The sequence below is a fragment of the Bubalus kerabau genome, chromosome 18 (genome assembly GCF_029407905.1).
Source record: "Bubalus kerabau isolate K-KA32 ecotype Philippines breed swamp buffalo chromosome 18, PCC_UOA_SB_1v2, whole genome shotgun sequence".
In the NCBI taxonomy this organism is placed as follows: domain Eukaryota; kingdom Metazoa; phylum Chordata; class Mammalia; order Artiodactyla; family Bovidae; genus Bubalus; species Bubalus kerabau.
The window spans coordinates 39,772,901-39,800,479 of record NC_073641.1 but is presented as its reverse complement, the minus strand read 5'-3'; the positions used below and the strand labels follow the sequence as shown (position 1 = coordinate 39,800,479).

Sequence of the window (27,579 nt, the reverse complement as noted above, 5' to 3'; positions counted from 1 at the left end):
ATCTTCTCTCCCTAAACACTGTCCAGGCTCATTAGTTAGAAAGCAGGTTAGTTACCTGTTAGAAAGTTACCTGTTGGTTAGTTATCTATTAGTTAGAAAGGAGGTTAGTTATCTCCTCTCTCATCTAGATTCTCTTCCCCTCTCCCAAGGCAGTCCTTTGGCTCCAAAGACAAAGTTAAAAGTAAACACTTACCAAGCTGTTAGGTTCACAGCAATTTTCTAACCTGACCCAATAGGAAAACTTGAAAATAAGATCATGGTCCTTAAAGTGGTATATTTTAAACTTTATCCTTTTTTCTTTCTAATATGTTCATTGATCACTTGTTCATTAATCCACTTATATCCAAGACACTTTGCAAGGCAAGAGAGAGAAGAGAGTGGTATAACATGAGGCTGAATATGAAAATGGAGTTTTGAAAAGCCTTGCAGTTTGTGCCAAGGAGTTTTGTTTTTATTCCAAGAAAGGCAGAAAGCCAATAATAGATTTTAAGTGGGGGAGTGATTCACTCTGATATGTATTTTGTTTTTGAAGATCACTCTGCCTGCTGTGTGAAAAACGGCTTAGGGGGGAAAGAGTGAGGGAGAGGAAATAAGGAATCTAGGAGGCTGAATTCTAGAGGAGAACTGACAAGATTGCTCTTTATCTCTTTCTTAATCTCACATCCATGATTTTTTCAGGAAAATGGAATAGAAGTTTAAAATACAGTCTTCTGTTAAAGAGAATGAAAATAAGGAGATGGGGAAGAAAAATTTTAAAGACTTAACAAAATTTTGTTTTGCCTGTTTTAAGGTCCATGTAGCATTTAAAGAATGCCTATATTCATTGTTGTTTTCTAAAATGCTTTATTAAGAGAAGACATTCATTCATCCCACAAATGTTGTATTAAGTACTGGTAATGTAGAAGTGTGATGGTTTAGTCCCAAAGTTGTCTCCAACCCTTTGCGATCCCATGAGCTGTGTAGCCTGCCAGGCTCCTTTGTCCATGAAATTCTCCAGGCAAGACTACTGGAGTGGGTTGCCACTTCCTGCTCCAAGGGATCTTCCTGACTCAGGGATTGAACCCGCATCTCCTGCTTGGTAGGCAGATTCTTTACCACTGAGCCCCCTGGGAAGCCTGTTACATTCAGGAGGGGCACAGAAAGTACCATCTATGTAACTTAGTCGATCTCAGTTCACTTGTATTCTGCTCCACAATGGAGGAATACTGTAGCCAAGCACTTTTATCTGTCACTTTATCTAAATTAATTCTTTAAATTTATTTATGGATTAAATGTGGTTTCTACCATGTTTCCAGATACTTTCAGATGAGGAAACTGAGGCTCCGTTAAGCAACTTGCTCAAAGTCACACTAGTAGTAAGTGAGAAAAGCCTTTAAACCCAGAGAGTCCTCCTATAAGACCATTTTCTTAGCTCTCACAGGTCATACTAACATACCTACAACTCTACCAGCACAACGTTATGTTCTCAGTGTATAATACATACCATCCAGTACCACACCAGGGAAAAATCAGTATAAAATCAGAGCACTTACATTTTTTTAACCTTGTCAATGTTGATTGATTATGCATATGTATCTCTACTATGTCAGAAATCACAATGAAACAATAATAAAGGCTTGGGTAATTTTTTTTGGTTGGGGAACCAGAGAGCAGGGAGCAGGTACCACAAAGACAAGGAAAACTGAAGGCAAATAATAGTGACAGAATTTTGGAAGCTATAAAGTAGAAGAATAAGTGATACCCTTAAGCCAGCTGTGGGACTCCTAAAGAGGCAAGCTGGCTGAGTCCCCACAGAGCCACCAAAAGTCCAAGGATGGGTATCACTGAGTATTTCTGGAAGCAGAAGTGAAAACTGGCTGAAAATAGGAAGTAGTTTTGTCTATTTGAGAACCAAGCAACTGTCTCCCTCTCACTCAAGCAGAAGATTCAGGGGTTCCTCCCTAGAAAAGATGAAACAGCAGACAAAGCTTAAAGTGGAGGTTCTATAATGAAAAGATGGGCATTAGGTGAAAGTTTACATACTCTGTTAGTGTCCTGCTATTGCTATAGCAAATTAGGACACGCCTAGTTCTTTAAAACAATACAAATTTATAATCTTAAAGTTCTGGAGGCCAGAAGTCTACACTGGGCCAGCAGGTTTGTGTTCCTTCTGGAGGTTCGGGAAAGACTCCATGTCCTTTCCTTTTCTAGCTTCTAGAGGCCGCCTCATATCTTGACCTGTGGCCCTGCATCACCCCAACGTCTGCTTCTACTGTCCTGTCTCCTTCTGTGACTCTGACAGTCACCTCCTTCTTTGTCCTATGATGACCTTTGCGACGGCAGTGTGCCTATGCAAATCATCTAAGATAATCCCCCAGTCTCAGATCCTTAACATCTACTGGGTTTCTTTTGCCATATAAGGTACACATTTATAGGTTCTGGGCATTAGGATATTGACATCTTTAGGGGGCTGTTATTCTGCCTATCATGCATACAAAATATTAAAGTTCTGAGCAATCTCTACTCAGCTCACAGAACGGTAGCAGCCAGGTTTACTTCCTTTAGGCAGGAAATTATAAGATTTTTCTCTGGAGGGTCTGACTAATCCCAAAGAAGAGCAACAAAAGATACTGACAAAGGGATTTATTGGTGAAAGATCAAACCAGATGATGTGTCCCCAATTCAAGAGCACATAGCCGCCAATGAGCTTTTTAATGAGCACCCCTTTCTTAAATACAAGCAGGTAATCAAGGGTCACCAGACATAAAAATTCAGTGATTGAGTGAGTGAACAAGAGGAAAGGGAATTGGAAGGAAAAGACTAGACAGAAAGCTTAAGGTATATTTTATAAAATTATATGTATATAATTTATTTTCATACATAATATATATTTTAAAATTATATGTGTAATATGCATATAATTAATATTTTCACAAATATGAAACATCCATGAAGCAAAATCAGAATACTATTTTTTTAGAAAAAGCAACACAGAGCAAGAATAAGCTTTTAGAAATTTAGACTTTAAAATATGTATCAAAAGAATCAATACTGACTTAAAAAATCAATAGATTTGGAGAATATAATTGTGTAAATACCCCAGATAGCAGAGCAAAAGAACAGAAATGAAAAATATGAGAATATATAAGAAAACTCAGGTGATCAATCCAAGAACACTTCAATACCTAATAGAAGCTCTAGAGAAAGAGAATATTGGAAAAAGATGGGATGAAATCATCAACAAATAAGTCATTAAAATTCCCCCAAATCAAAAGACCTAAGTTTCCAGTTTGAAAGAGCCAATACAATACTTAGAACAATACATGAAGACAGAACAATACCTATGAAATCTTAGAACACTACAAAGAAAAGGTCCTACTGGCACGGCGAAGGGAGTAAAGTCACAAGGAGTCAGGTGTCAGAATGACTTTCGGAGTCACAACAACAATCCTGTAAAAAATTGGTATAGATGATTTTATTTACAAAGCAGAAATAGGGACACAGATGTAGGAATATGTATGGTTACCAAGGGAAAAAGGCAGGAGGATGGGATGAACTGGTCGACTGGGATTGACATATAAACACTTGGCAGTAGCGGTGTTAGTCGCTCAGTCCTGTCGGACTCTTTGTGACCTGGTGGACTGTAGCCCCGAGGCCTTTCTGTCCATGGGATTCTCCAGGCAAGAATACTGGAGTGGGTTGTCATGCCTTTCTCCAGAGAAACACTTGATACTATGTATAAAATAGGTAACTAATGAGAACCTACTGTGCTGCACAGGGAACTCTACTCAATGCTCTGTGGTGACCTAAATGGGAAGGAAATGTTAAAAGCAGGGGATATATGTAGATGCACAGCTGATTCACTTTGCTGTACAGCAGAAACTAAAACAACATTGTAAAGCAACTATATTCCAATAAAAAATTTTAAAATAAGAAACCAAAGGAGCAATGCTTTTAACACTCTGAAAAGATTTCCAATCTAAAACTATGTGCTAATATAAAGTACTGGTTAAGTGTAATGACTTGATAAAAACATTTCCAACTGTAAACTCTCAAAATATGTATCCCATATACACCCAGTCTCAGGATGCCTCTAAAGGAGGTGCTTTACCAAAAAGAGCTGGTAAACTAAGGAACCAATAAACAGGGGCACCAACTCAAAAAGAGATGAAGGCAACCTCTAGGAAAATGATAAAAAGATAGCCCAGAACGACCACAGTACACCAATGGCAGAGAAAAATCAGTCCACAGGGGGGGAGGTCCCTGAAGCAATGCTAGAAAAGAAGTCTCCAAAAAGATGGAGCTAAAGCAATTGAATATCTCGAGTAACTGAATATTTTGAAATGATATTTAGATCATTTGAAGAAAGTTTGGGGATTGACTGGCAACTAGTACGTGGAGAACTAAGCAAACAAAACAAAATGATGACACAATTATTAAATCCAGAGAAAACAAAAAGTTGAGCAGTAAAAGAAAAGTAATCAAAATATATTACACGGTTACAGTGATGTGAATACTGAATATTGATGTAATCAAACTTCTAATATAATGATTTTGGGAAGATGGGGGAATGAAAAGTATACATGTGTTGGTGGTAGTAGTTGAAGGGGTCAGAGAAATCTATGAAAGGAAACTAAATTCTTCCATAGTTTCAAACCACTAGCACCTAAACATAAATATAAAGAGGTATTAAAATTTTAAAAAGAGGTATTAAAAATAGAAGTATAAATATAAAGAGGTAGAACTAAATGCCTGGTACTTGGTTATAGGCCAGAATACTGGAGTGGGTAGCCTTTCCCTTCTCCGGGGGAATCTTCCCAACCCAGGGATCAAACCCATGTCTCCCACATTGCGGGCAGATTCTTTACCAGCTGAGCCACAAGGGAAGCCCAAGAACACTAGAATGGGTAGCCTATGCCTTCTCCAAGTTATCTTCCCAACCCAGGAATTGAACTGAGGTCTCCTGCATTGCAGACAGATTCTCTACCAAATGAGTTATCAGAAAAGCCCTGGTTATATGGAGGTTAATACAAAAGACGGCTGTGAGTTGGATGCTGTTACTTCTGGGGACCCAGAAAAAAGGCAGAGAAAGGAGCAAGGAGGAGATTGCAATTTTTTTTTTTCTAGAAAAGCTAGAAACTTTTTGTAGGACTATTTGGTTCCTTAAACCACATGGATATATATATATAAAACTTTGGAAAAAGAAAAACTAAATTTAAAAATAATTTTTTTCTACCATAGTGTCAAACACCCATGATTGAAGGACAATTCTCATGCTCCTGACCAATGATAGACTTCTTACTGAGTTATATTGCTTAACAAGCATCCAGTATCTTATTTCTTGGATCTAACTGTTCTTTGTATAGAAATATATGGAAATAAATGTGTGAGCAAGACGAATTCACTGGGTTCAGAGTGCAATAAAAACCTCTGAACGACTAAAGATCTGCTCTTCATAAAGCTGTCTGATCTATTGAAAGGTATTTTATGTATTTGTCCTTTACCTCCGTTCAAAACACTCCTTCACATCTCCAAACAAGAATGCAATCTTGTGCATGATGCCTAATGATGGAACTTTGTTCTTCAGGATTCTAAGGTAATGTATGCTGAGTGTTAACAGTAAATATACACTCTTTTTCTCCCCGTTCTAATGTGTACCATCATTTTCCTCAAAATTTTGGGTGAATTGTAAGGTCTTGTTTCTTCCTTTTTTCCCCTGATATATTTAATTAGCACTCAGTCTCTGACATGGAGAAGGAAATGGCAACCCACTCCAGTGTTCTTGCGTAGAGAATCCCAGGGATGGCGGAGCCTGGTGGGCTGCCATTTATGGGGTCGCACAGAATCAGACATGACTGAAGCGACTTAGCAGCAGCAGGAGTCTCTGACAAAAGGGCTTCTCTGGTGGCTCAGAGGTTAAAGCATCTGCCTTCAATGCAGGAGACCTGGCTTTGATCCCTGGGTTGGGAAGATCCCCTGGAGAAGGAAATGGCAACCCACTCCAGTATTCTTGTCTGGAGAATCCCATGGACGGAGGAGCCTGGTAGGCTACAGTCCATGGGGTCACAAAGAGTCGGAGAGGACTGAGCGACTCTGACAAAGCTATTTCATGTAGAAAAGTAAGTGGAGGATTTTCAGTCATCTCAAAGGAGGAGGTTTGAAAGTATCCACTGAGCCAAAAGCAGATCTGAAAGAGAAGCAAGAGGCAGAACGGAGTGCCTTTGGCTGAGAATCCCAGTGGGTACGGGGGCAGGCAGCTCCAGGGGCCCCAGGTTTCTGCTATATAGCTTCGCCCACCTAGAATCTGGCAGACTGCTTCATCTTGCTTGGTAGTTTAGAATAGTTAAGGTGAAAATCCAGTTGTCCAGATTGGATGCTGCTGCTGCTGCTGCTGCTGCTGCTGCTAAATCGCTTCAGTCGTGCCCGACTCTGTGCGACCCCATAGACGGCAGCCCACCAGGCTCCCCCATCCCTGGGATTCTCCAGGCAAGAACACTGGAGTGGGTTGCCATTTCCTCCTCCAGTGCATGGAAGTGAAAAGAGAAAGTGAAGTCGCTCAGTTTGTGTCCGACTCATAGTTCGTGTCTGACTCGTAGCGTTCCCATCTACTGCAGCCTACCAGGCTCCTCCGTCCATGGGATTTTCCAGGCAAGAGTACTGGAGTGGGGTGCCAATAGAACCAGGCTAATGCAACTAGGGCCGAAAAGGTTGTGGAAACAATCTTGGCAGGAAAGACAGTGGCAACAATACCTCTGGGAGGACTGAGCATTGCCAAATAGGTCACCACTAATTGCTACTAGGGGAATTATCCACTTGGACTGGGGCCCTGCATTTTCCTCTCCCTTTCTTCCTGGATCTTCCCATGTGTCTCTGCCACATCCTCTTTTCTCATTTCTTCTCCTGTGCACAGTCTCACCCCAAACTCCAGTACTATCCTTTATGTCACTGTCCTCTTCTCCTCTTTCACTCGTATCTGGCTCTCTCGATTGCTCAAAGCATGGATTTTGGAGTTATGAAGTCAGATAATCCTAGAGATGTGCTTTAAAAAGAGAGACTTCCCTGGTGGCTCAGATGGTAAAAGCGTCTGCCTACAGTGTGGAAGACCAGGGTTCGATCCCTGGGTCGGGAAGGTCCCCTGGAGAAGAAAATGGCAACCCACTTCAGTACTCTTGCCTTGAAAATCCCATAGGTGGAGAAGCCTGGTAGGCTACAGTCCATGGGGTCACAAAGAGTCGGACACAACTGAACGACTTCATTTTCACAAGGCTTAGCTCTCTCATCTCTCTTGGTATATATTTTTGAAGGGTTATTATGAATGAAGAGTGAAGCAATGTGTGCATGTGTGACTACCTGGAACAGCTTCTTCAAACCTTTTTGGAGCAAGGCAGAATTTCTGTCCATCCATCTGCCATATATACACACATCTCTACACATATCTGCTTCCCTGGTGGCTCAGTCAGTAAAGAATCCGCCTGCAAAGCAGGAGATTCGGGTTAGATCCCTAGGTTGGGAGGATCCCTAGGAGAAGGAAATGGCAACCCACTCCAGTATTTTTGCCTGGGAAATCCCATGAACAGAGGAGCCTGGCGGACTACAGTCTGTGAAGTCGCAAGAGTCGGACATGACTGAGCGACTAAACCACCTACACATACCCTGGTATATACATCCATATGTATACATGCATGCCTAAACATATGGCAATACGTCAGAGCACAGATTGCACAGAAGATACTCAAGGTTAGCTTCCCTGCCCTCCTCCCCTCCAGTCCTATGACACTGCCATCACCTAGCTACCCTGTTAGCTCTGGGGAAATTTTCTCATTGTTCCTCAAAGTTCTTTCCTTTTCCTTTCACTTATCACCTTATTCTTATCCCTGGTTTTCGTCTCACTTCTCCTTGTTGCACTCCAATTTTTATTTTTTAATATCAGGAAGTTTCAGAATTTAGGCCATGGTCATGGTCCATTGCTAGTTTTAGAGGTCCTTGCTCCTCACAGTGTGGTCCACACAGAGCAGCAACATTGACTGGGACTTGCTAGAAATGCAGGCTCTTGGGCCCCATTCCAGACCTACTGCTTCAGAATCTGCATTTTTACAAAATCCACAGCTGGTTTGTGCTTATGTTTGAAGAAAAGTCCTCTTGAGCACCTCTAGGTGTCTGCCCACTGAGACCAAATCTAGGAAGATGGAAGTGGAGACTCTTGGAGTCTACAAGTCCTACAAGAGGTTTAGTGACTAAAGCTCCAGACATTTTGAATAACATGACAGTGAATGAGAAAATAATTACTAGTCAAACCACATACTATGATTATTTTGATTCAGTGTAAGATGAAGTCAAGGGCTACTCTGAAGACCTAAAAAGAAATGTCTGTAGTTAAGATATTGAAATCAGTCATTCAGATATTCTGCTTGAAACAATGAATGATTTCCTCTCTGATGCATTTTCTCTCTTCTGTTTTAGTAATATGTCTGAAATCTGAGTAAAGGAAATTTTTGTTTAGAAAATATTTTGGTTTGGGTTTATTAAATGTCCCAAATGTTAAAATGCTTATTTCTGCAAAGCAAAAATTTAGCCTGAAAGCATAAACTACATCAAAATCATTTTGTCAAAGATTTTTCAACAGGAACTTAAAATCTCTAAAGTCTCAACTATAAAAATATCTTGTAGAATAAAGATAAATTATGGCAGGTGATCTTTTTTTTTTAATTTTATTTTATTTTTAAACTTTACATAATTGTATTAGTTTTGCCAAATATCAAAATGAATCCACCACAGGTATACATGCGTTCCCCATCCTGAACCCTCCTCCCTCCTCCCTCCCCATACCATCCCTCTGGGTCGTCTCAGTGCACCAGCCCCAAGCATCCAGTATCGTGCATCGAACCTGGACTGGCAACTCGTTTCATACATGATATTTTACATGTTTCAATGCCATTCTCCCAAATCTTCCCACCCTCTCCCTCTCCCACAGAGTCCATAAGACTGATCTATACATCAGTGTCTCTTTTGCTGTCTCGTACACAGGGTTATTGTTACCATCTTTCTAAATTCCATATATATGCATTAGTATACTGTATTGGTGTTTTTCCTTCTGGCTTACTTCACTCTGTATAATAGGCTCCAGTTTCATCCACCTCATTAGAACTGATTCAAATGTATTCTTTTTAATGGCTGAGTAATACTCCATTGTGTATATGTACCACAGCTTTCTTATCCATTCATCTGCTGATGGACATCTAGGTTGCTTCCATGTCCTGGCTATTATAAACAGTGCTGCGATGAACATTGGGGTACACGTGTCTCTTTCCCTTCTGGTTTCCTCAGTGTGTATGCCCAGCAGTGGGATTGCTGGATCATAAGGCAGGTCTATTTCCAGTTTTTTAAGGAATCTCCACACTGTTCTCCATAGTGGCTGTACTAGTTTGCATTCCCACCAGCAGTGTAAGAGGGTTCCCTTTTCTCCACACCCTCTCCAGCATTTATTACTTGTAGACTTTTGGATCGCAGCCATTCTGACTGGTGTGAAATGGTACCTCATAGTGGTTTTGATTTGCATTTCTCTGATAATGAGTGATGTGGAGCATCTTTTCATGTGTTTGTTAGCCATCTGTATGTCTTCTTTGGAGAAATGTCTGTGTAGTTCTTTGGCCCATTTTTTGATTGGGTCATTTATTTTTCTGGAGTTGAGCTGTAGGAGTTGCTTGTATATTCTTGAGATTAGTTGTTTGTCAGTTGCTTCATTTGCTATTATCTTCTCCCATTCTGAAGGCTGTCTTTTCACCTTGCTAATAGTTTCCTTTGTTGTGCAGAAGCTTTTAAGGTTAATTAGGTCCCATTTGTTTATTTTTGCTTTTATTTCCAATATTCTGGGAGGTGGGTCATAGAGGATCCTGCTGTGATGTATGTCAGAGAGTGTTTTGCCTATGTTCTCCTCTAGGAGTTTTATAGTTTCTGGTCTTATGTTTAGATCTTTAATCCATTTTGAGTTTATTTTTGTGTATGGTGTTAGAAAGTGTTCTAGTTTCATTCTTTTACAAGTGGTTGACCAGATTTCCCAGCACCACTTGTTAAAGAGATTGTCTTTAATCCATTGTATATTCTTGCCTCCTTTGTCAAAGATAAGGTGTCCATAGGTGCATGGATTTATCTCTGGGATTTCTATTTTGTTCCATTGATCTATATTTCTGTCTTTGTGCCAGTATATGGCAGGTGATCTTAATCTCTGTATGGAACCTCAGGAAGAAGAGGTGTAGAAAGTCTGAATCACAATCTTGATTTTAAAAAAGCTTCAAATCTATAAATATTAAATAAATTATTATAAGATAGTTTGAACAAATGACAACTTACAGCCCCAAAAGAAAAAGGAATCTGTGCCAATTCATGATGAAACTTTGTCATGAGACATTCTGTACTCATCTCTAGCTATCTACAGAGGAACTCTGTAAAATGCAAAAGCCATGAACTGAATAACAAATTACCCACCAAAATATTTTTTAAAATATGTCTTTATAAAAGGAGATGGTAAAGACACAATCATTGTTAACTATGATGGAACACTCTTGATTCTTCTTTATCAGATGCTTTGTACTGACTGACTTGAAGATAAAATAATCAGGACCCCAGGGGGAAACAGGCAGTTCATACCCGAAATTGCCAAGCTGAACCTCACAAAGCACCAGCTCAACTTGAGACACAAGAGAAATGGATGCTACTGGAACAATTCCAGGCTGGTCGTCCCTGCTAAAGTTACAGTCAATTGTGTACTATGAGTGCAAGCATGTTGTAATAAATACAGTATATGAAGTAAAAGGGAGCTTCCCTGGTGGCTCAGTTGGTAAAGAATCCACCTGCAATGCAGGAAACCCAGGTTTGATCCCTGGGTGGGGAACATCCTCTGGAGAAGGAAATGGCCACCTACTCCAATATTCTTGCCTGGAGAATCCATCAACAGAGGAGCCTGGTGGGCTACAGTCTATGGGGTCACAAAGAGTCAGACATGACTAAACATCTGAGTATATTATTATATCAAGTAAAAGGAGAAAATACTGGCTCTTTTCAACCCAATTGTGAATTTTTTGAACTATTCTAGACTTTTGTTGGAAATGGAGTTATAAACTGCCTGCTCTAAGAAATCTAACACTTTTTGATTCATTGTGAGCACACACTTGAGAAAAAGGAATAAAACAAAGGAAGCTATTCTTTTTCTCATCAATACCATGCTGATGAATGACTCATTTTCAGAATGGGGCATTCTAAAAAGGACATTGGAGAAGAAGATGAGAAAACTCTCTCTCAACCCACTGAAAACAACCATTACCACCAAGAACTTTGTCTAATCCATCCCACTTTCTGAATTCATCTGCTTTTATGCTGCTAATCTTCAAGAGATCTATTCACTATAAATTCCAAAGACTTTAGACTCTTTTCTCCACTGGTTTGTGTTGTTGCTGTTGTTCAGTCACTAAGTCATGCTTGACTTTTTGCGACCCCATGGACTGCAGCACGCTAGGCTTTCCTGTCCTTCACTATCTCCCGGAGTTTGTTCAAACTCATGTCCATTGAGTTGGTGGTGCTATCTAACCATCTCATCCTCTGCTGCCCCATTTTCCTGTTGCCTGGTTTGTATGTTGGTCTAAATATAGACACAGATCAGTTTTGAAAAACCAAGACATAAAAATAAAGTATCTGATATGAGCCAGAACCAAAAAGAACCAGAGATTGTATCACACAGAGACCTTACTACCCTTCTGGAGGTAGGCCTAAGGCCCTGAAACACCTCACCCCAACCTCAACACCAAATCATTCTGCTTAGTTTATAATCCAGTTATATGTGACAGTGGGCTATGGCCAGCGACTTGGTTTCATTTGCATTTTAGAATATGAAGATTTGCAGCAGAAACAATTCAGTTGAAGGCAAATTCTCATTTCTTTAAATCATTTACTTCACTATTGTCATCATAGGGCTTCCCTGGTAAAGGATCCATCTGCAGTGCAGAAGATGCGGGAGACACAAGACCCATCCCTGGGTCGGGAAGATCCTCTGGAGAAGGAAATGGCAAACCACTCCAGAATTCTTGCCTGGACAGAAGATCCTGGCAGGCTACAGTCCATTGGGTCACAAAGACTTGGACACAATTGAGCATGCATGCATAATGTCATTATAAATATGGAAGTTCACAGATTTTAAAAAACAGAGAACATTCATTAGGTCATTTGATACAGAGCATCTGGCAATATCACTGTTGATCAAAATACAGTGATGACGGAGGAAACTGGCTTTACATTTTTGAGAGTTCTGTAATGGATCCCAAAAGACATGGTTGTCATGTGCAGTGTGCTTTATACTGGGGAATGATCAGTGAGTTGAATGGTTGCACGAAGACCTTCTTGTTTTCCAACAGATGTTTTCAACAGCCTACACAACATACTCCATTAAATTTTACTATTGTTTCACTGTCAAAACATGACTCTTTGAATTATTTCTTTTTCTTTCTTCTTAAAACAGTACCATATGGCATGCTTTTGCATATCATGACTATTTTTAAACCTTTTGCCTTTTGAAATATTTAGCTTTACATGACCTAAAAGTTAGACCTTGCTGATCTCCCATGGTGTTTCTTCTATGCATATGTGTAATGTGAAAATGTATGTTTGCATCACACTTCACCTGTTATAAAACATTTTTAAGTATATTAATCTTTGGTGACTAAGTAAATGGCTTCTGGTGGCAGGAAGTGTGTTTTAAAAACCTAAACTTTGCTAAAAACCAGACTGAATTAAATTTCCATCTCCTCAACTAACTGTGTGAGCTAAGGCAGGTCATTTGATCCTCTGAGCCCAAATTTATTCATCTGTAATTAAATAGGGATAGTAAGACTTGACAAAGTTGTAAGGATTAAATGAGGTAATGGAGGTAAAATGCTAAGCCCAGTACCTGGCATGTGAGAAATGCTCAGTAAACAGCAGCTCTTACATGATACAACCCTCAAGAGGTAAGTTATTAGACCCTTGGATCATGAGAGAACTAAGGTTTCAGAATTACAAAATGTACACAGGGTCACACAGCTAGTACTCAGAAATCTTAGACTAAAACACATGGGTGTGTGTGCGTGCTAAGCCACTTCAGTCGTGTCCGACTCTTTGCAACCCTATGGACCGTAGCCCACCAGGATCCTCTGTCCACGGACTTCTCTAGGCAAGAACACTGGAGTGGGTTGCCATGCCCTCTTCCAGGGAATCTTTCTGACCCAGGGATTGAACTTGGGTCTCTTATGTCTCCTGCATTGGCAGGCACATTCTTCACTACTAGCATCACCCAGGAAGCCCCAAAATACACGAGAGCCGACTCCAAACCTCTCGGTTTTTCCTCTAAGGAAGGCTCCCTCTTGGCTTAGTTAAATGTCTGCTTCACAGTTTTCCTTCTGATGCTGTGATGTACCTGGGCTGCAGTAGCCCTCCTGCTTCTGTAGTCTTTATGCGACGGGTCGATCTATCATCCCAGACTATGTGTATCTTCCTGCACTTCTGTTTTGCCCAAACTTGCAAGATGCTTCACTTACTCTTACCATTTTCTGTTTGTATTCTGACTTTTAAAAGGTTTGTTCGAGAATATGGGCAGGCAAATGGCATGGTGAGCCTAGCAATTTAAAACCTCCATGTCAATACTTTATTTTCAGCCACTGGCAAAAATGACTCAGAAGAATACATTACTTTTGGCAAAACATACCCAATTTCTCCATAATTTGAAGGTGTTATTTTATCTATAAATATTACATAGAGAATATAGACTAAGTATGCTTTTGTGATCAGGTTACCTGTCATCTTCAATGACGTGAATGTGGTTGTCAGCAGCAAATGTGCGCCCTCTGGATTGACAAGGCCGGAAAGGGCTGCTGGCTCTTCCTCTCCACCCTTCCTTCCTTTTTGCCCTTGGGGTAATAAAGATGCAGAATGTGTCCTGCAATGTTCCTAGTCCACTCAGTGCCATTTGGAAATACATATTGCATTTGACAGCATTTATAAATCACATATTTTCCCCTCAGAATAACTTGCAGTGTGAAAATGCTTCCATATGTTAGAAGTGGGTCTCTTCATTTTACTGAGGGAGGAGGGAATGGAAATATAGTCTGGGTTTCATGCCATGTTGAAGATAAATATTATACAGGTTTAAAATGGTGTCTGTTAATTTTAAGTAATTCTCTAGTGTTCTCTGCACTGTTAAAATTGAATAGGTGATTTTGACACTAAATATCATATTAGTAGTACTTAAATCACTCTTTACAAAGACTACTAATAGTCAACATGGCTGAAATGCCACTGCATAGATTGAATCTAGATAAACTGAAGCTGTTCCTTTTCAGTACAGAAGCACCCTATTTTTAAATTCCCCCATGGACTCTAAGACTGGATAGAGAGGCTTGACTGCTACTTCTTACAATTCCCAAACTCTTTTCCTTAAACGTACGTCTCTTTGCCCTAAGCCTTTGAGCTAGCAGGAGAAAAGGCTCGTTGTTTTCCCGTTTCACAGGAATAAATGGATCTTATTCCACTGAGAACAAGACCTCGGAGGCCTAACAAGAAAGGAGCAGAGCTGCCAGCCCGCTCACAAACCTGGAAGTCCCCGACCCCATTCTCCTCCTGGGAACTGGCAGAAGCATCCCCCGAGGTCAGCATTCACCTTCACCTTCCGCTGGTGAGAACTGAAGTGCCCTGTGACCCCTTGGGCACAGAAATGGAGCAGGGATACTGGGCTGCCTGTGGGTGGTTCAGCATTCAAGGTCTCACTGTACTGTATCAGAACAAGTTTGAGAGAAGTGAAGGCCAGGTAGCAATTTGTAAACCTTCCCAGAAACATTTGATCCTCGTGCTAAAGAAGATCACAGGAGAAAAACCTCCCACTTTTCAAATGCATATGATTTGCAAAAGTCTTAAAAGAAAAAAAAAAAAACTGAGAACAATCTTTTACATGTATTCATTTTCTTTCCTTCAAGCTTTTATGATCATTGAGCTATTATGACAAGTCAAGATAAAAGGATGAGACGAAATATTATAATTATGTGACATTTTTTTTAAAGCATTTTTATGGTGGGAAAATATACATAGCATAAATTTTACCATCTTAGTCATTTTAAATATAGTTCAGTGGCATTAGGTATTTTCAAAATATATTATTATCACCACCATACAGCTCAAGAAATTTTTCAGCATCCCAAATTGAGATTCCATATCTGTTAAACGCAAAGTCCCCATTCCACTGCCCCCACCAGCCTTTGGTAACCACTGTTCTACTTTCTGATTCTGTGGATCTGACTACACTAGGTACCTCATATAAGTGGAGTCACGCAAGCAAGATAACTATATCTTGAGCTTCAGCCTTAAAACGTGAGAAATGTTCACAATTATAGAAAGAAGTTTGCTGCGTCTATTATGGTCTTTTTTGGGTAAAATTTGTTTTCTCTTTTTCTTTCCTTATCTTTAAGTTTGTTTTCCACAAATCCCTCTAAACCCACTTTGCTTCACCACACTATCAAAACAATCACTTCTACTAATTAATTTTAGCTTACTCAATTTTCAAAAAGAAAAATGGCACATAATGCCAAAGATTGAGAATGAAGGTCCCTATAACAAAGTTGGTCTTGTGGTCTTATAGTCTGTGGCACTGGCATATGTCCTATCCATTCTCGGCTTATAAAAACACACATGCACAAATCTTTATCTGCAATTTCATCTCTTTGCAGACAACTAAGGTTTAGCCAATTATTCCTTTTTTAGCCAATTATTCTTGGCTAATATATAGAAATACTGACTTTTATCCTGTTATCCTGTGACCTCGTGAAGTCATTTATTCTAGTATTTTGGGGGGTAGAGGTAGATTCCCAAGGATTTTTCTATATGGACTATCACTTGTCTGTGAATAAAAAATGTTTTATCTCTTTCTTTCCAATATGTAAGCCTTTGTTTTCTTTTTAGCTTAGTACACTCTCTAGGACCTTCAGTATGATGCTGAGTAGTAGGGATTACAATGGGTATCTTTGTTTTCTTCTGGTCTTAGCAGGAAGGTGTCCAGCCTTTCTCTTAAAAGTATGATGTTAGCTGTTGGTTTTTGTAAAGTTCTTTATTTGGTTGAAAAAGTTCCTTTCCATTCCAAATCCTTTTAAAATTTTTACATGATGTTGAATTTTTATTATGTTTTTTCTGCATCTTTTTTACATGATGTTGAATTTTGATTATGTTTTTTCTGCATCTTTTTGGCACGGTGTTGTTTATAATATTCCCTTATTATCCTTCTAATATTTGAAGGACCTATAAGGACAATCCATATCATTCTCGATATGTTTTTGTCTCTTTTTTATTGGTAAATCTAGTTAGGATTTTATTAGCTGTATTAATATTTTCAAAGAAATATCTTCTGGGAAGTGGAATATTTCCCCCGAACTTTGGTTTTAGAAGTAGAAAAATGAGTTGGTTTTTTTCATTTGTTTATTTTTACTTGCTTTTTTTTTTTAAGTCTAACTTCAGAAATGTAATTAGGGATGGCTTTGAAAAGTCATAGTTTTTAAAAAAAATTGTGGTAAAATACACATACCATAAAATGTACCATCTTAACTGGTTTTAAGTATACAGTGCAGTAGTTTTAACTTTTTTCACATTGTTGTATAATCGATCTCCAGAATTCTTTCACCTTGCAAAGCTGAGACTGTCCTTAATGATGATCAGTTCAGTTCAGTGACTTCCCACTAACCCGTCCTCCTGCCACTGCCCAAGCCTCTGGCAATTCCTATTCTACTTTATGTCTTTATGAATTTAAACAACTCTACAAATCTCATATTAGTGGAATCATACAGTATTTGTCTTTTTGTGACTGGCTTATTTCACTTAGCATAATATCCTCAAGAATAATCTATGTTGTAGCAAGTATCAGAATTTGCTTCCTTTTTCAGTCTGAATAATAGTCCACAACATTATATAATAATCCACAATAACAATAATAATCCACAATAATCCAACAACAGGAGAAGACTCTACATATGGACATCACCAGATAGTCAATACCAAAATCGGATTGATTATATTCTTTGCAGCCAAAGATGGAGAAGCTCTATACAGTCAGCAAAAACAAGACTTGGAGCTGACTGTGGCTCAGATCATGAACTCCTTATTGCCAAATTCAGACTTAAATTGAAGAAAGTAGGGAAAACCACTAGACCACTCAGGTATGACCTAAATCAAATCCCTTATGATTATACAGTGGAAGTGACAAACAGATTCAAGGGATTAGATCTGATAGACAGAGTGCCTGAAGAACTATGGACAGAGGTTCATGACATTGTACAGGAGGCAGTGATTAAGACCATCCCCCCAAAAAAAGAAATGCAAAAAGGCAAAATAGTTTTCTGAGGAGGCCTTACAAATAGCTGAGAAAAGAAGAGAAGCAAAGACAAGGGAGAAAAGGAAAGATATGCCCATTTGAATGCAGAGTTCCAAAGAATAGCAAGGAGAGATAAGAAAGCCTTTCTCAGTGACCACTGCAAAGAAATAGAGGAAAACAACAGAATGGGAAAGACTAGAGATCTCTTCAAGAAAATTAGAGATAACAAGGGAACATTTCATGCAAAAATGGGCACAATAAAGGACAGAAACTGTATGGACCTAACAGAAGCAGAAGATATTAGGAAAAGGTGGCAACAATACACAGAAGAATGATACAAAAAAGATCTTCATGACCCAGATAATCATGACGTTGTGATCACTGGACTAGAGCCAGACATCCTGGAATGTGAAGTCAAATGGGCCTTAGGAAGCCTCACTATGAACAAAGCTAGGGGAGGTGATGGAATTCAAGTTGAGCTATTTCAAATCCTAAAATATGATGCTGTGAAAGTGCTGCACTCAATATGCCAGCAAATTTGGAAAACTCAGCAGTGGCCACAGGACTGGAAAAGGGCAGTTTTCATTCCAATCCCAAACAAGTCAATGCCAAAGAATGCTCAAACTACCGCACAATTGCACTCATCTCACATGCTAGCAAAGTAATGCTCAAAATTCTCCAAGCCGGGATTCTACAGTATGTGAACCATGAACTTCCAGATGTTCAAGCTGGATTTAGAAAAAGCAGAAGAACGAGAGATCAAATTGCCAACATCAGTTGGATCATTGAAAAAGCAAGAGAGTTCCAGAAAAACATCCACTTCTGCTTTATTGACTATGCCAAAGCCTTTGACTGTGTGGATCACAACAAGCAGTGGAAAATTCTTCAAGAGATGGGAATACTAGACCACCTTATGTGCCTCCTGAGAAATCTGTATGCAGGTCAAGAAGCAACAGTTAGAACTGGATATGGAACAACAGACTGGTTCCAAATAGGAAAAGGAGTACGTCAAGGCTATATATTGTCACCCTGCTCATTTAACTTATATACAGAGTACATCATGCGAAATGCTGGACTGAAGAAGCACAAGCTGGAATCAAGATTGCTGGGAGAAATATCAATAATATCAGATACACAGATGACACCATCCTTATGCAGAAAGCGAAGAAGAACTAAAGAACCTCTTGATGAAAGTGAAAGAGGAGAGTGAAAAAGTTGGCTTAAAGCTCAACATTCAGAAAACTAAGATCATGGCAACCAGTCCCATGACTTCATGGCAAATAGATAGGGAAACAGTGGAAACAGTGACTGACTATTTTTTGGGGCTCCAAAATCACTGCAGGTGGTGACTGCAGCCATAAAATTGAAAGATGCTTACTCCTTGGAAGAAAAGCTATGGCCAACCTGGACAGCATATTAAAAAACAGAGATATTACTTTGCCAACAAAGGTCTGTCTAGTCAAAGCTATGGTTTTTCCAGTAGTCACGTATGGATGTGAGAGTTGGACCATAAAGAAAGCTGAGCACCAAAGCTTTGATGCTTTTGAACTGTGATGTTGGAGGAGACTCTTGAGAGTCCCTTGGACTGCAAGGAGATCCAACCAGTCCATCCGAAAGGAAATCAGTTGTGAATATTCTTTGGAAGGACTGATGCTGAAGCTGAAACTCCAATACTTTGGCCACCTGATGTGAAGTACTGACTCATTGGGAAAGACCCTGATGCTGGGAAAGATTGACGGTGGGAGGAGAAGGGGATGACAGAGGATGAGATGGTTGGATGGTATCACTGTCTGGATGGACATGAAATTGAGTAAGCTCCAGGAGTCGGTGATGGACAGGAAGGCCTGGCATGCTACAGTCCATGGGGTTGCAAAGAGTTGGATATAACTGAGGAACTGAACTGAACTGAATAATCCACTGTATGTATTTTGTTTATCCATTGATGTGTTGATGAACACATGGGCTGCCTATACCTTTTGGCTATTGTGTGAGCAAGTATCTGTTTGAGTCCCTGCTTTCCCATCTTTGACGTATATACCCAGAAGTAGAATTTCTGACTCATAGGATAATTCTATTTTAAAATTTCAAGGAACTACCATACTATTGTCCACAGCAGATGCATGATTTTACTTTCCCACCAACAGAGCATAAAGGTTCTAATTTCTCCACTCTTAACCACACTATTGTTTTCTGTTTTTTCTTTTTTTTAATAATAGCCATCCTAATGTGTATTAGGTGGGAAAAATGAAGTTAAAGTGACTACATTTATTTTCCAAATCCTCACATATGTGCCATCTGTTAGGAAGGCTTATTATGGAAAAGATTTCTGTCCTGGGTGTGAGTTTGAACATGATAAATGAATAGAATATGAGTTTCCCCTTTCTGATAATTTTTAAATGGTCTATATTTGTTTCTATTAATACCAGTCTGTGACTTTAAAGGCTTTGCAGATAGAACAAAATTGTCTATTTGAAGTTCCTTTTTGGTGAAAGAAAAACAGAAATGTATGGAGGTCTTCTGGAGACTGAGTTTAATAATGATCAATAATGTAATCAACCATGCCCACTTTATGAAACCCTATATAAAAATTCCAGACACCAAGCTCAGTGGAGCTTCCTGGTCGTTGAACTTACTGATGTCCTGGGAGAGTGGTGCACCCATTCCTGTGCTCTGTATTTTGCACTGTGATATTGGAGAAGACTCTTGAGAGTCCAGATTCCTGTGCTCTGGACTTTCCTAACCTTGCCCTATGTATCTCTTCATTTGGCCGTTCATTTGTGTCCTTTATAATAAAATTGCAGTCATGAGTATAGAGCTCTCCTGAGTTCTGTGAATTGTTCTGCTGCTGCTGCTAAGTCGCTTCAGTCATGTCCGACTCTGTGTGACCCCATAGACAGCAGCCTACCAGGCTCCACCGTCCCTGGGATTCTCCAGGCAAGAACACTGGAGTGGGTTGCCATTTCCTTCACCAATGCATGAAAGTGAAAATTGAAAGTGAAAGTGAAGTCGTGTCCGACTCTTAGCGACCCCATGGACTGCAGCCCACCAGGCTCCTTCGTCCATGGGATTTTCCAGGCAAGAGTACTGGAGTGGGGTGCCAGAATTGTTCTAGCAAACTTTAAAACCTGAGAGGTTGTGAGAGACCTTGAATGTGTAGTGGGCCAGGCAGAAATGTAAGTATCTTGGAGACACCTGAAAGTTGTAACCAGTATTTGAAGGGGAGAAGTCTTGTGAGACTGAGCCCCTAACTCTTGATGTTTTTGCTAACTCTGAGTCGTGTTAGAATTGAACTAAATTGTAGGACACCCTGCTGGTGTCAAAAAATTGGTATCAGAACATACAAAGAAAATCAGGAGGTATTCCAATGCCTCTTGGATCTGCAGAGGTTTTCTAATATGGACCAATGAAAAAAATTAATATTGTAATACTAGGAATTGTGGATTTTATAAGACAGTGACATAGAGCAAACAGTACATTGAACGTAGCTTTTAATAACCAGGTGACCTTGGAGAAATCACTTGACTTTGAAGATTCTCAGTTTCCACATCTTTAAAAATGAGGATAATGATGCTTTCCTGTAGCAGTTAATTTTGGGTCTACTTGGCTGCACCACAATGCCAGATAGTTGGTCAGACGTTATTCCCGATGTTTCTGTGAGAGTGTTTTGAACGAGACTCACTTTTAAACTGGTGAACTTTGAGTAAAGTAGATTGCCCTCCATAGTTTTGGTGGGCCTCATCCAATCAGCTGAAAGCCTGACTAAAACAAAAGATTGACCTCTCCTGGGGAAGAGGGGATTCTGCCAGCAGACAACCTTTGGACTTCAACTGAAACATTGGTTGGATCCTCACTTTAGTCTCCAACCTGCTGACCCACACAACAGACTTTTGACTTGCCAGCCTCCATAATCGTGTGAGTCAGTCCCTTAAAAATAACCTCTCTCCCTCTCTCTATATCTGTGTCTTTCTATATCTACATCTACAAAAGTACAAAGTGGAAGTTGCTCAGTCGTGTCCGGCTCTTTGCGACCCCATGGACTATACAGTCCATAGAATTCTCCAGGCCAAAATACTGGAGTGGGTAGCTTTTCCCTTCTCCAGGGTATCTTCCCAACCCAGGGATCAAACCCAGGTCTTTCGCATTGCAGGAGGATTCTTTACCAGCTGAGTCACCAAGGAAGCCCATCTATATCTATATCTATATACAAATTTATTGATGGGGCTTCCCTGATGGCTCAGTAAAGAACCTGCCTGCCATGCAGGAGACCCTGCAATGTAGGAATCCTTGGGTCAGGAAGATCCCCTGGAGAAGGGAAAGGCTACCCACCCCAGTATTCTGGTCTGGAGGATTCCATTGACAGATGAGCACTGTGGGCTACAGTTTATGATGTCTCAGAGTTGGACACAACTGAGCAACCAACACACACATATACAAATATACACACACATATATACACATAGGGGCTTCCCCAGTGGCTGAGACAGTAAAGAATCTGCCTGCAATGTGGGAGACCTGGGTTTGATCCCTGGGTTGGGAAGATCCTCTGGAAGAGGGCAGCAACCCAGTCCAGTGTTCTTGCCTGGAGAATCCCCACAGACAGAGGAGCTTGGCGGGCTATAGTCCATGGAGTCGCAAAGAGTCGGACATGACTGAGCGACTAAGCACAGCACAGTATGTACACATAGAGTATGTATATATGTACATGCTTTGAGGTTAACAAAGTAGTTTCACAGACATTATCTTATTTAATTCTCATAATAATCAGGTGAGGTAGTGTATTGGTCAAGGTTCTTCAGAGAAACAGTACAATAAGATGTATACATACATGTGTACACACACATAGTCCTACATGCCTGCATGTATACAGACACATTACATACATGTATACACATGTTTGTATATATACACATGTGTATAACTAAATAATGTCTGTGATGCTACTCTGTGAACTTCAAAGCACTGTAAAACTTATTCCCTCTAGGACATGTAATGTGTACTGAACCATACACATGTTTATATATATACACGTGTGTATAACTAAATAATGTCTGTGATGCTACTCTGTGAACTTCAAAGCACTGTAAAACTTATTCCCTCTAGGATATGTAATGTGTACTGAACGTTGTGTTGAGTCTTTATAGACATATAAATTAATGTCTATAAATGTGGTCTCAGATGGACGTTACAGACAGATGGATCTGAACTATCACAGAAGAAGCGACAGCAGAAAGAGTAGTTTTCTGGACTTCCATTCTGGACTAGTATAGCACCTGTTTGTATAGCACCTGTTTCCATGCAGTGGAAATAAAGTCTATGTGGACAGGAAGCACGTGGCTCAGTTAGCTTATTTCAGCATACTTCCCCAGCATCTGGCACAGCGTTCTGCATAGTCATTGTCCAGATAACTGCTGAAGAATAGGTGACTTTATTTATGTGATCACCGAAAAAAGCATGTTTTGTGAGTGACTAGGTAGAAAGCATTAAATACCTCAGACTTAACATAAAGATCTTTAGCCTCTAGCATGGAGGATTGGAAAGTGCATATGTGTTGAATCTGCTCATGCTGCAGAAGAGTTAAAGGTCCATTAATCCTAATCTGTATGCTGGAATCTTGGTCTGGCTGGGATAGGCCAAAGCCACTCACTCAGAATACCTCAGCAAATAAATCCACAGCCAGCCCTCACTCTGAAACAAATGGCTTTGCTTCCTTTGGCCTTTGCTGAATTTGCTTAAGAACAAGGTACAAATATAGCTTGATGGCAAAGTCAGAACCATTACACTGAATAAATGCTTATAAACTCCAGAACTATAACTGGAAGGCAAACTCTGCCCAGTATCTGCCCACTTGTCAACTCAGATCTCTAGACATTTCTTGTAGCAGTCAATGGCCAGTCTGAATTGAGCTAGCATGCTTCACAACTTTATGGATTGTGGTTTATGTGGGCAGATATCTTGAGACTCAGTTGTGGAAGAATATGGTTGCTTTCAAAATATTCTAGGCAAAAGCTTTGGTCTGAGAAATGAGACCAGACTTCTAATCTTGCTGATATTTTGGGAAGTATGTCATCACGGTGGTATTTCCAGGCTGCTCTGGATATGGCCAGTAAGGGAGAGACCATCAAGACAAACTGCCTTAAATTAAGACAACAGTGGGATCCTATTTTCCACTTACAAAATTGGAAAAAACAACTTGAAAATAATACCCAGTATTACTGAGACTATATCTCTACACTGCTGAATAGAAGGCCATTTATCTCCCTCCAAAAAAAAATCTTTAAAAATATGCACATCATTTGACTCCAAAATTCCACTTCTGAGAATGTTTTCCAAAAGAATAATCTCATCTCAGCAACAATTTATCCATTAGTGTATGTTAAACAAGTGTTTCTTGTAATAGTGAAAAATTGGAAATCACTGAACTATCCAGCAGTAGTGAATTACCTGAAAGAATTTACCTATATTCATGTGAAGGAATAGTATGCAACTGTTAAAAATAAGGTTGTAAAAGAATATATGATGATGTGGGAATTTGTTCATACTCAATTGTTGAGTTAAATAGTTTGCAAACTTTATGTACAAAATAAGTCTATATTTGCTTTTAAAAATTAAGTAAAAGAATAATCTATACATATGCATAGAAGAGAGGCTAGAAGACATACATTAAAATGTTAATAGCATCTGTTTAGGTTGTAATTTTTGTAGGTGATTTTTACCATCTCCTTTATGCTCCCCCTAGCAAGATTTCTGTAGTAAATATTACATCAACAATTGTGAGAGGTGGAAGGTAGCTTTCAACATCTCAAACAAAATGAGTAGCAAACAAAAAACCTAAAATGAATTAGAATTGTCCATTAATAGAGCAGCAAGTCCATTTTACAGTGCTGTGATTAAACCCTGGCACATCCTAAGGCAATTAGTTCAAAATGATTTATATGAGTCATGATGGTTCATAAGGGTCTTAAAATTTTTTGCTATTTTCACTTAATATGAAGTATTTTCTACCCACCCTGTGCTAAGCCTTGGACAGCATGAAGTCCAGGGGCTGAAGCAGGGAGGTAGTTTGACACATTCACGTGAATGCTAGCGCACAGATGCCACCTTACAAATGGGAAGTTTCAGCCCTTCAGACAACACACTCCATGCTACTGAAATCTAAAACTGTGTCTGTAGAAAAAGAAAGAGCTTGTAGCCAGATCCGTTTGCCTGTGAGGATATTGAGAAGTTAGAAATGTCTGGGGTAAATCCTTAACATCTGGATGGTGATGTCATCCATGACATCCAGCCTTTTCTACAACTGTCCTTGGTGTCCCTGACAGAATGGACTGAGGGATCTTCCTGTCTATTCATATCAACCATCTGCTGCTAATTGATGCAGCTGGCTGAGCAGTGGATCTGAAGTTTTAAGACTGATGGTGAAAATGGCTGCAAGGTAGACAGTTCTGTCTGAATGAGTGCCCATCTTGTGAAATGTGACACTTTCCCCTGTCTGTCTCCATTTGTTCCAGAGCCATAAGAGGGAAAGACCCAAGAATGTATTTATTTCACCCATAAATGAATGAGCCGGAGATTTAGACAAGATTGGGCTCTAAATCCAAAAGGGTACCAGTAGTGGTCGGACAAGGGAAAATGTCCAGACTAACTTAAAGCCTTTCTTAGCAAATTCCCCCTGTAGATGATTCAGCCTTGCCTAGATAGGTGTTTTGAATTACACAAAATCCAGAATACTCTAGAAAAATGACAGTGGCTAGAAATGTAACCACATAAGTTTCAGAATGACAACTCCAAGGACTAGGCATTTTCTATGGTCTTCTGTAGCCCTTTAAAAACCAACAGTGAATGCAAGTAGACTCACCCTTAGGCGTCACTGTTATGTCTATTCTCAGAGTTTAAAAATGAAAGATTGCAAAGCATTTCACAACAGAGATTCACAACAGGTACTTCCCCAGCCCACCATCCTTCCAAGAATCCAAATGGACAGGAGGTCACAAAACACACCACCCATTAGCTTGACTGACTCACCTTGATGTTGCTGTTCCTGAGGAAGCTTCAGTCTACAGGTGTGCACATTGTTGAACAGGTGGCTACTGCCTTTTCTTTGCATGATAGACAAGGTACTGGCAGTATGGCTGCGGCTCCAGGATAGTAGGGTATCCCTTCTCTTGGCCTGTCACCTAGAACGGTGTCACACTTTACCCAGAACTACAGAGGTACAAGCAGATCCTGTCCTTGCCTGGAAAAAAATTTACTTCTCTAATACATTTCCAAGTGCTTCCCAGTCATGATTCTTGAAATAAATATTTACCAACTTGTAGCTTCTCCTACACATGAAGGTTAAAAGTACAACTAATTCTTCTTTTATTTCAAAGCACATTGAAACTTCCCCTCTTACAGTGTAAAATCCTGTGAAGTAACCCTTTTTCTAACATATTATAGTTTTGCAATTATTGACTCCTTCTGCTGATGTGAATCTAATGTCCTGAGTATTTAGAGATGACTGCAGAGTAACACATACACAAAGGAAAGAAAAAGTGCTACTGAGTTAAATCAAGTGATTTCTAAGCCTGGTCTGAGTTTCCCTCCGTGACAGCTGAAAGTGAACAGTTCTTAAGGGAGGCTGGAAGAAGGAGGAGCCGAGTGGGCTAGGCTGATTAGCATAAAGAGGCAGGCGAAAATGGCATTTAGAGTTGCTTTGAATGATAGTGACCAAAGCAGGATTCTAAAAAGATGCCCTGATGTTGCAGTAATCACATATCTGACTTCTGCTGCTTTGTTTGTAATTAAAAGGAAAGCTTAAAGCAGGAGTTTTTACTGCATGGCTATTCACTTGTGTACGTGAAATCTAAGAGAACTGCTAATGAGCTCATGGAAATGTACTGCTAGAACTTTTAACTTCTGTAAACACCTCTGAGTCTTCAGAAGGGGGCAGCTTTAGAGCCGCCTGCTGCCAAAGCAATTATTTGGAATTCGGGAAGAAAAATAAACACAGAAAACATTATCTTTCCACGGATCTGTTTCCCCTTAGATACTATTTTCAGATCATAAGACAAAGCTATTTCCAGTGTTTTCTTGTGCTTAAATAGCACACTTTACTGAAATGTTGAAAATCGTTTATATTATAGCATATAATAGCATATTTCATTACAGCTTGAAAACAAATCCTGAACACCCTTCATGGAACTTGGGAACTGCTACCCCTGAAATTTTAATGAATGCTGGTAGATCCTGCCCTTCAAGACTCACAGGTCTTATATATTCAGAAATGAGGTTGTGGGCCAGGACAAAGGAAAAGGCAGAGCTGTTTAGCCACAGAGTCTGGAACCTGCATCTTCCAGGGCACATTTGGAAACTGGTGCTAACAGCTAGGGTATCTAGTTGACACCCTAACTAGAAGTTTACCTCGTAGTCAGATCTTGGTGGGAATCCTCATTTTACTTTGAGGTACCTAAGAGCTTCCCAAGAGTACTCTGAGCTATGAAAGCTCTTACAGAATGTGTGATTGCTCTTTCATAATTCTTATGATTTTTATCAAGCTGCTTTTACTATGTATATATATAATTTCAATATATAATTCATCTATTGCAGTTTTTTAAGTAACTCAGAGTGTAACAGCTTATAGAAGTGCTTAGCTACACTGAAATAAAAGGATTCCTGTTACTAGAGAACCATAGTTTCTGCTTTAAATGGCTGGTATTTATTTCTGGCTTCACAATGATCATGGTAGGGGACTGAGGTATTGTTTGCTGAGTTACATAAAGCTATTGATATTCTATCAGATTATGGGTCTCACTAAACCTATTATTATATAAATAAATCAAATTCCCCACAAAACTACAAGCAAGCCCTTGGGAAAAATTAATATTTTTAAAAGTGTTTTATAATGAGAAATATTTTACCTACCTATCTATCTGAATAAGAAAAAAGAATATAGCATAATAAGTCCTATGCACGCATTGGTTAGAGTTAGTCATTAGTAGCTTATGCATAATCTTGTTGCAAATCTGTGTTTCATCACAACCCCCTTCCGCCTCACTCCACCACTTGAAGCATCCCAGACATCATTGCATTCATACATATTTCAACATGTCTTCCTAAAATGCTAGGACTTTGAAAAATGGAACCATAATAAAAGTGTCACCCCTTTAATAATTAAGCATGATTCTTTAGTGTAATTAAATATCCAGGTATTATTTTGTTCAAATTGGGACCCCAAAGTCCACACATTGTATTTGGTT

General features: G+C 39.6%; 1 protein-coding gene across 1 annotated transcript in view; it reads right to left on the bottom strand.

Moving 5' to 3' along the window:
* Nucleotides 1-25,917, bottom strand: part of RANBP3L (RAN binding protein 3 like) — a 58,343-nt gene extending 32,426 nt beyond the window's left edge. The window contains exons 1-2 of the mRNA XM_055554612.1: nt 25,650-25,917; nt 25,367-25,518 (exon numbers count right to left, since the gene is read on the bottom strand). Coding sequence (XP_055410587.1) covers nt 25,367-25,448 — 82 coding nt within the window. The 5' untranslated portion in view covers nt 25,449-25,518; nt 25,650-25,917. The remainder of the gene's footprint in view (nt 1-25,366; nt 25,519-25,649) is intronic.
* Nucleotides 25,918-27,579: the final 1,662 nt, after the last annotated feature.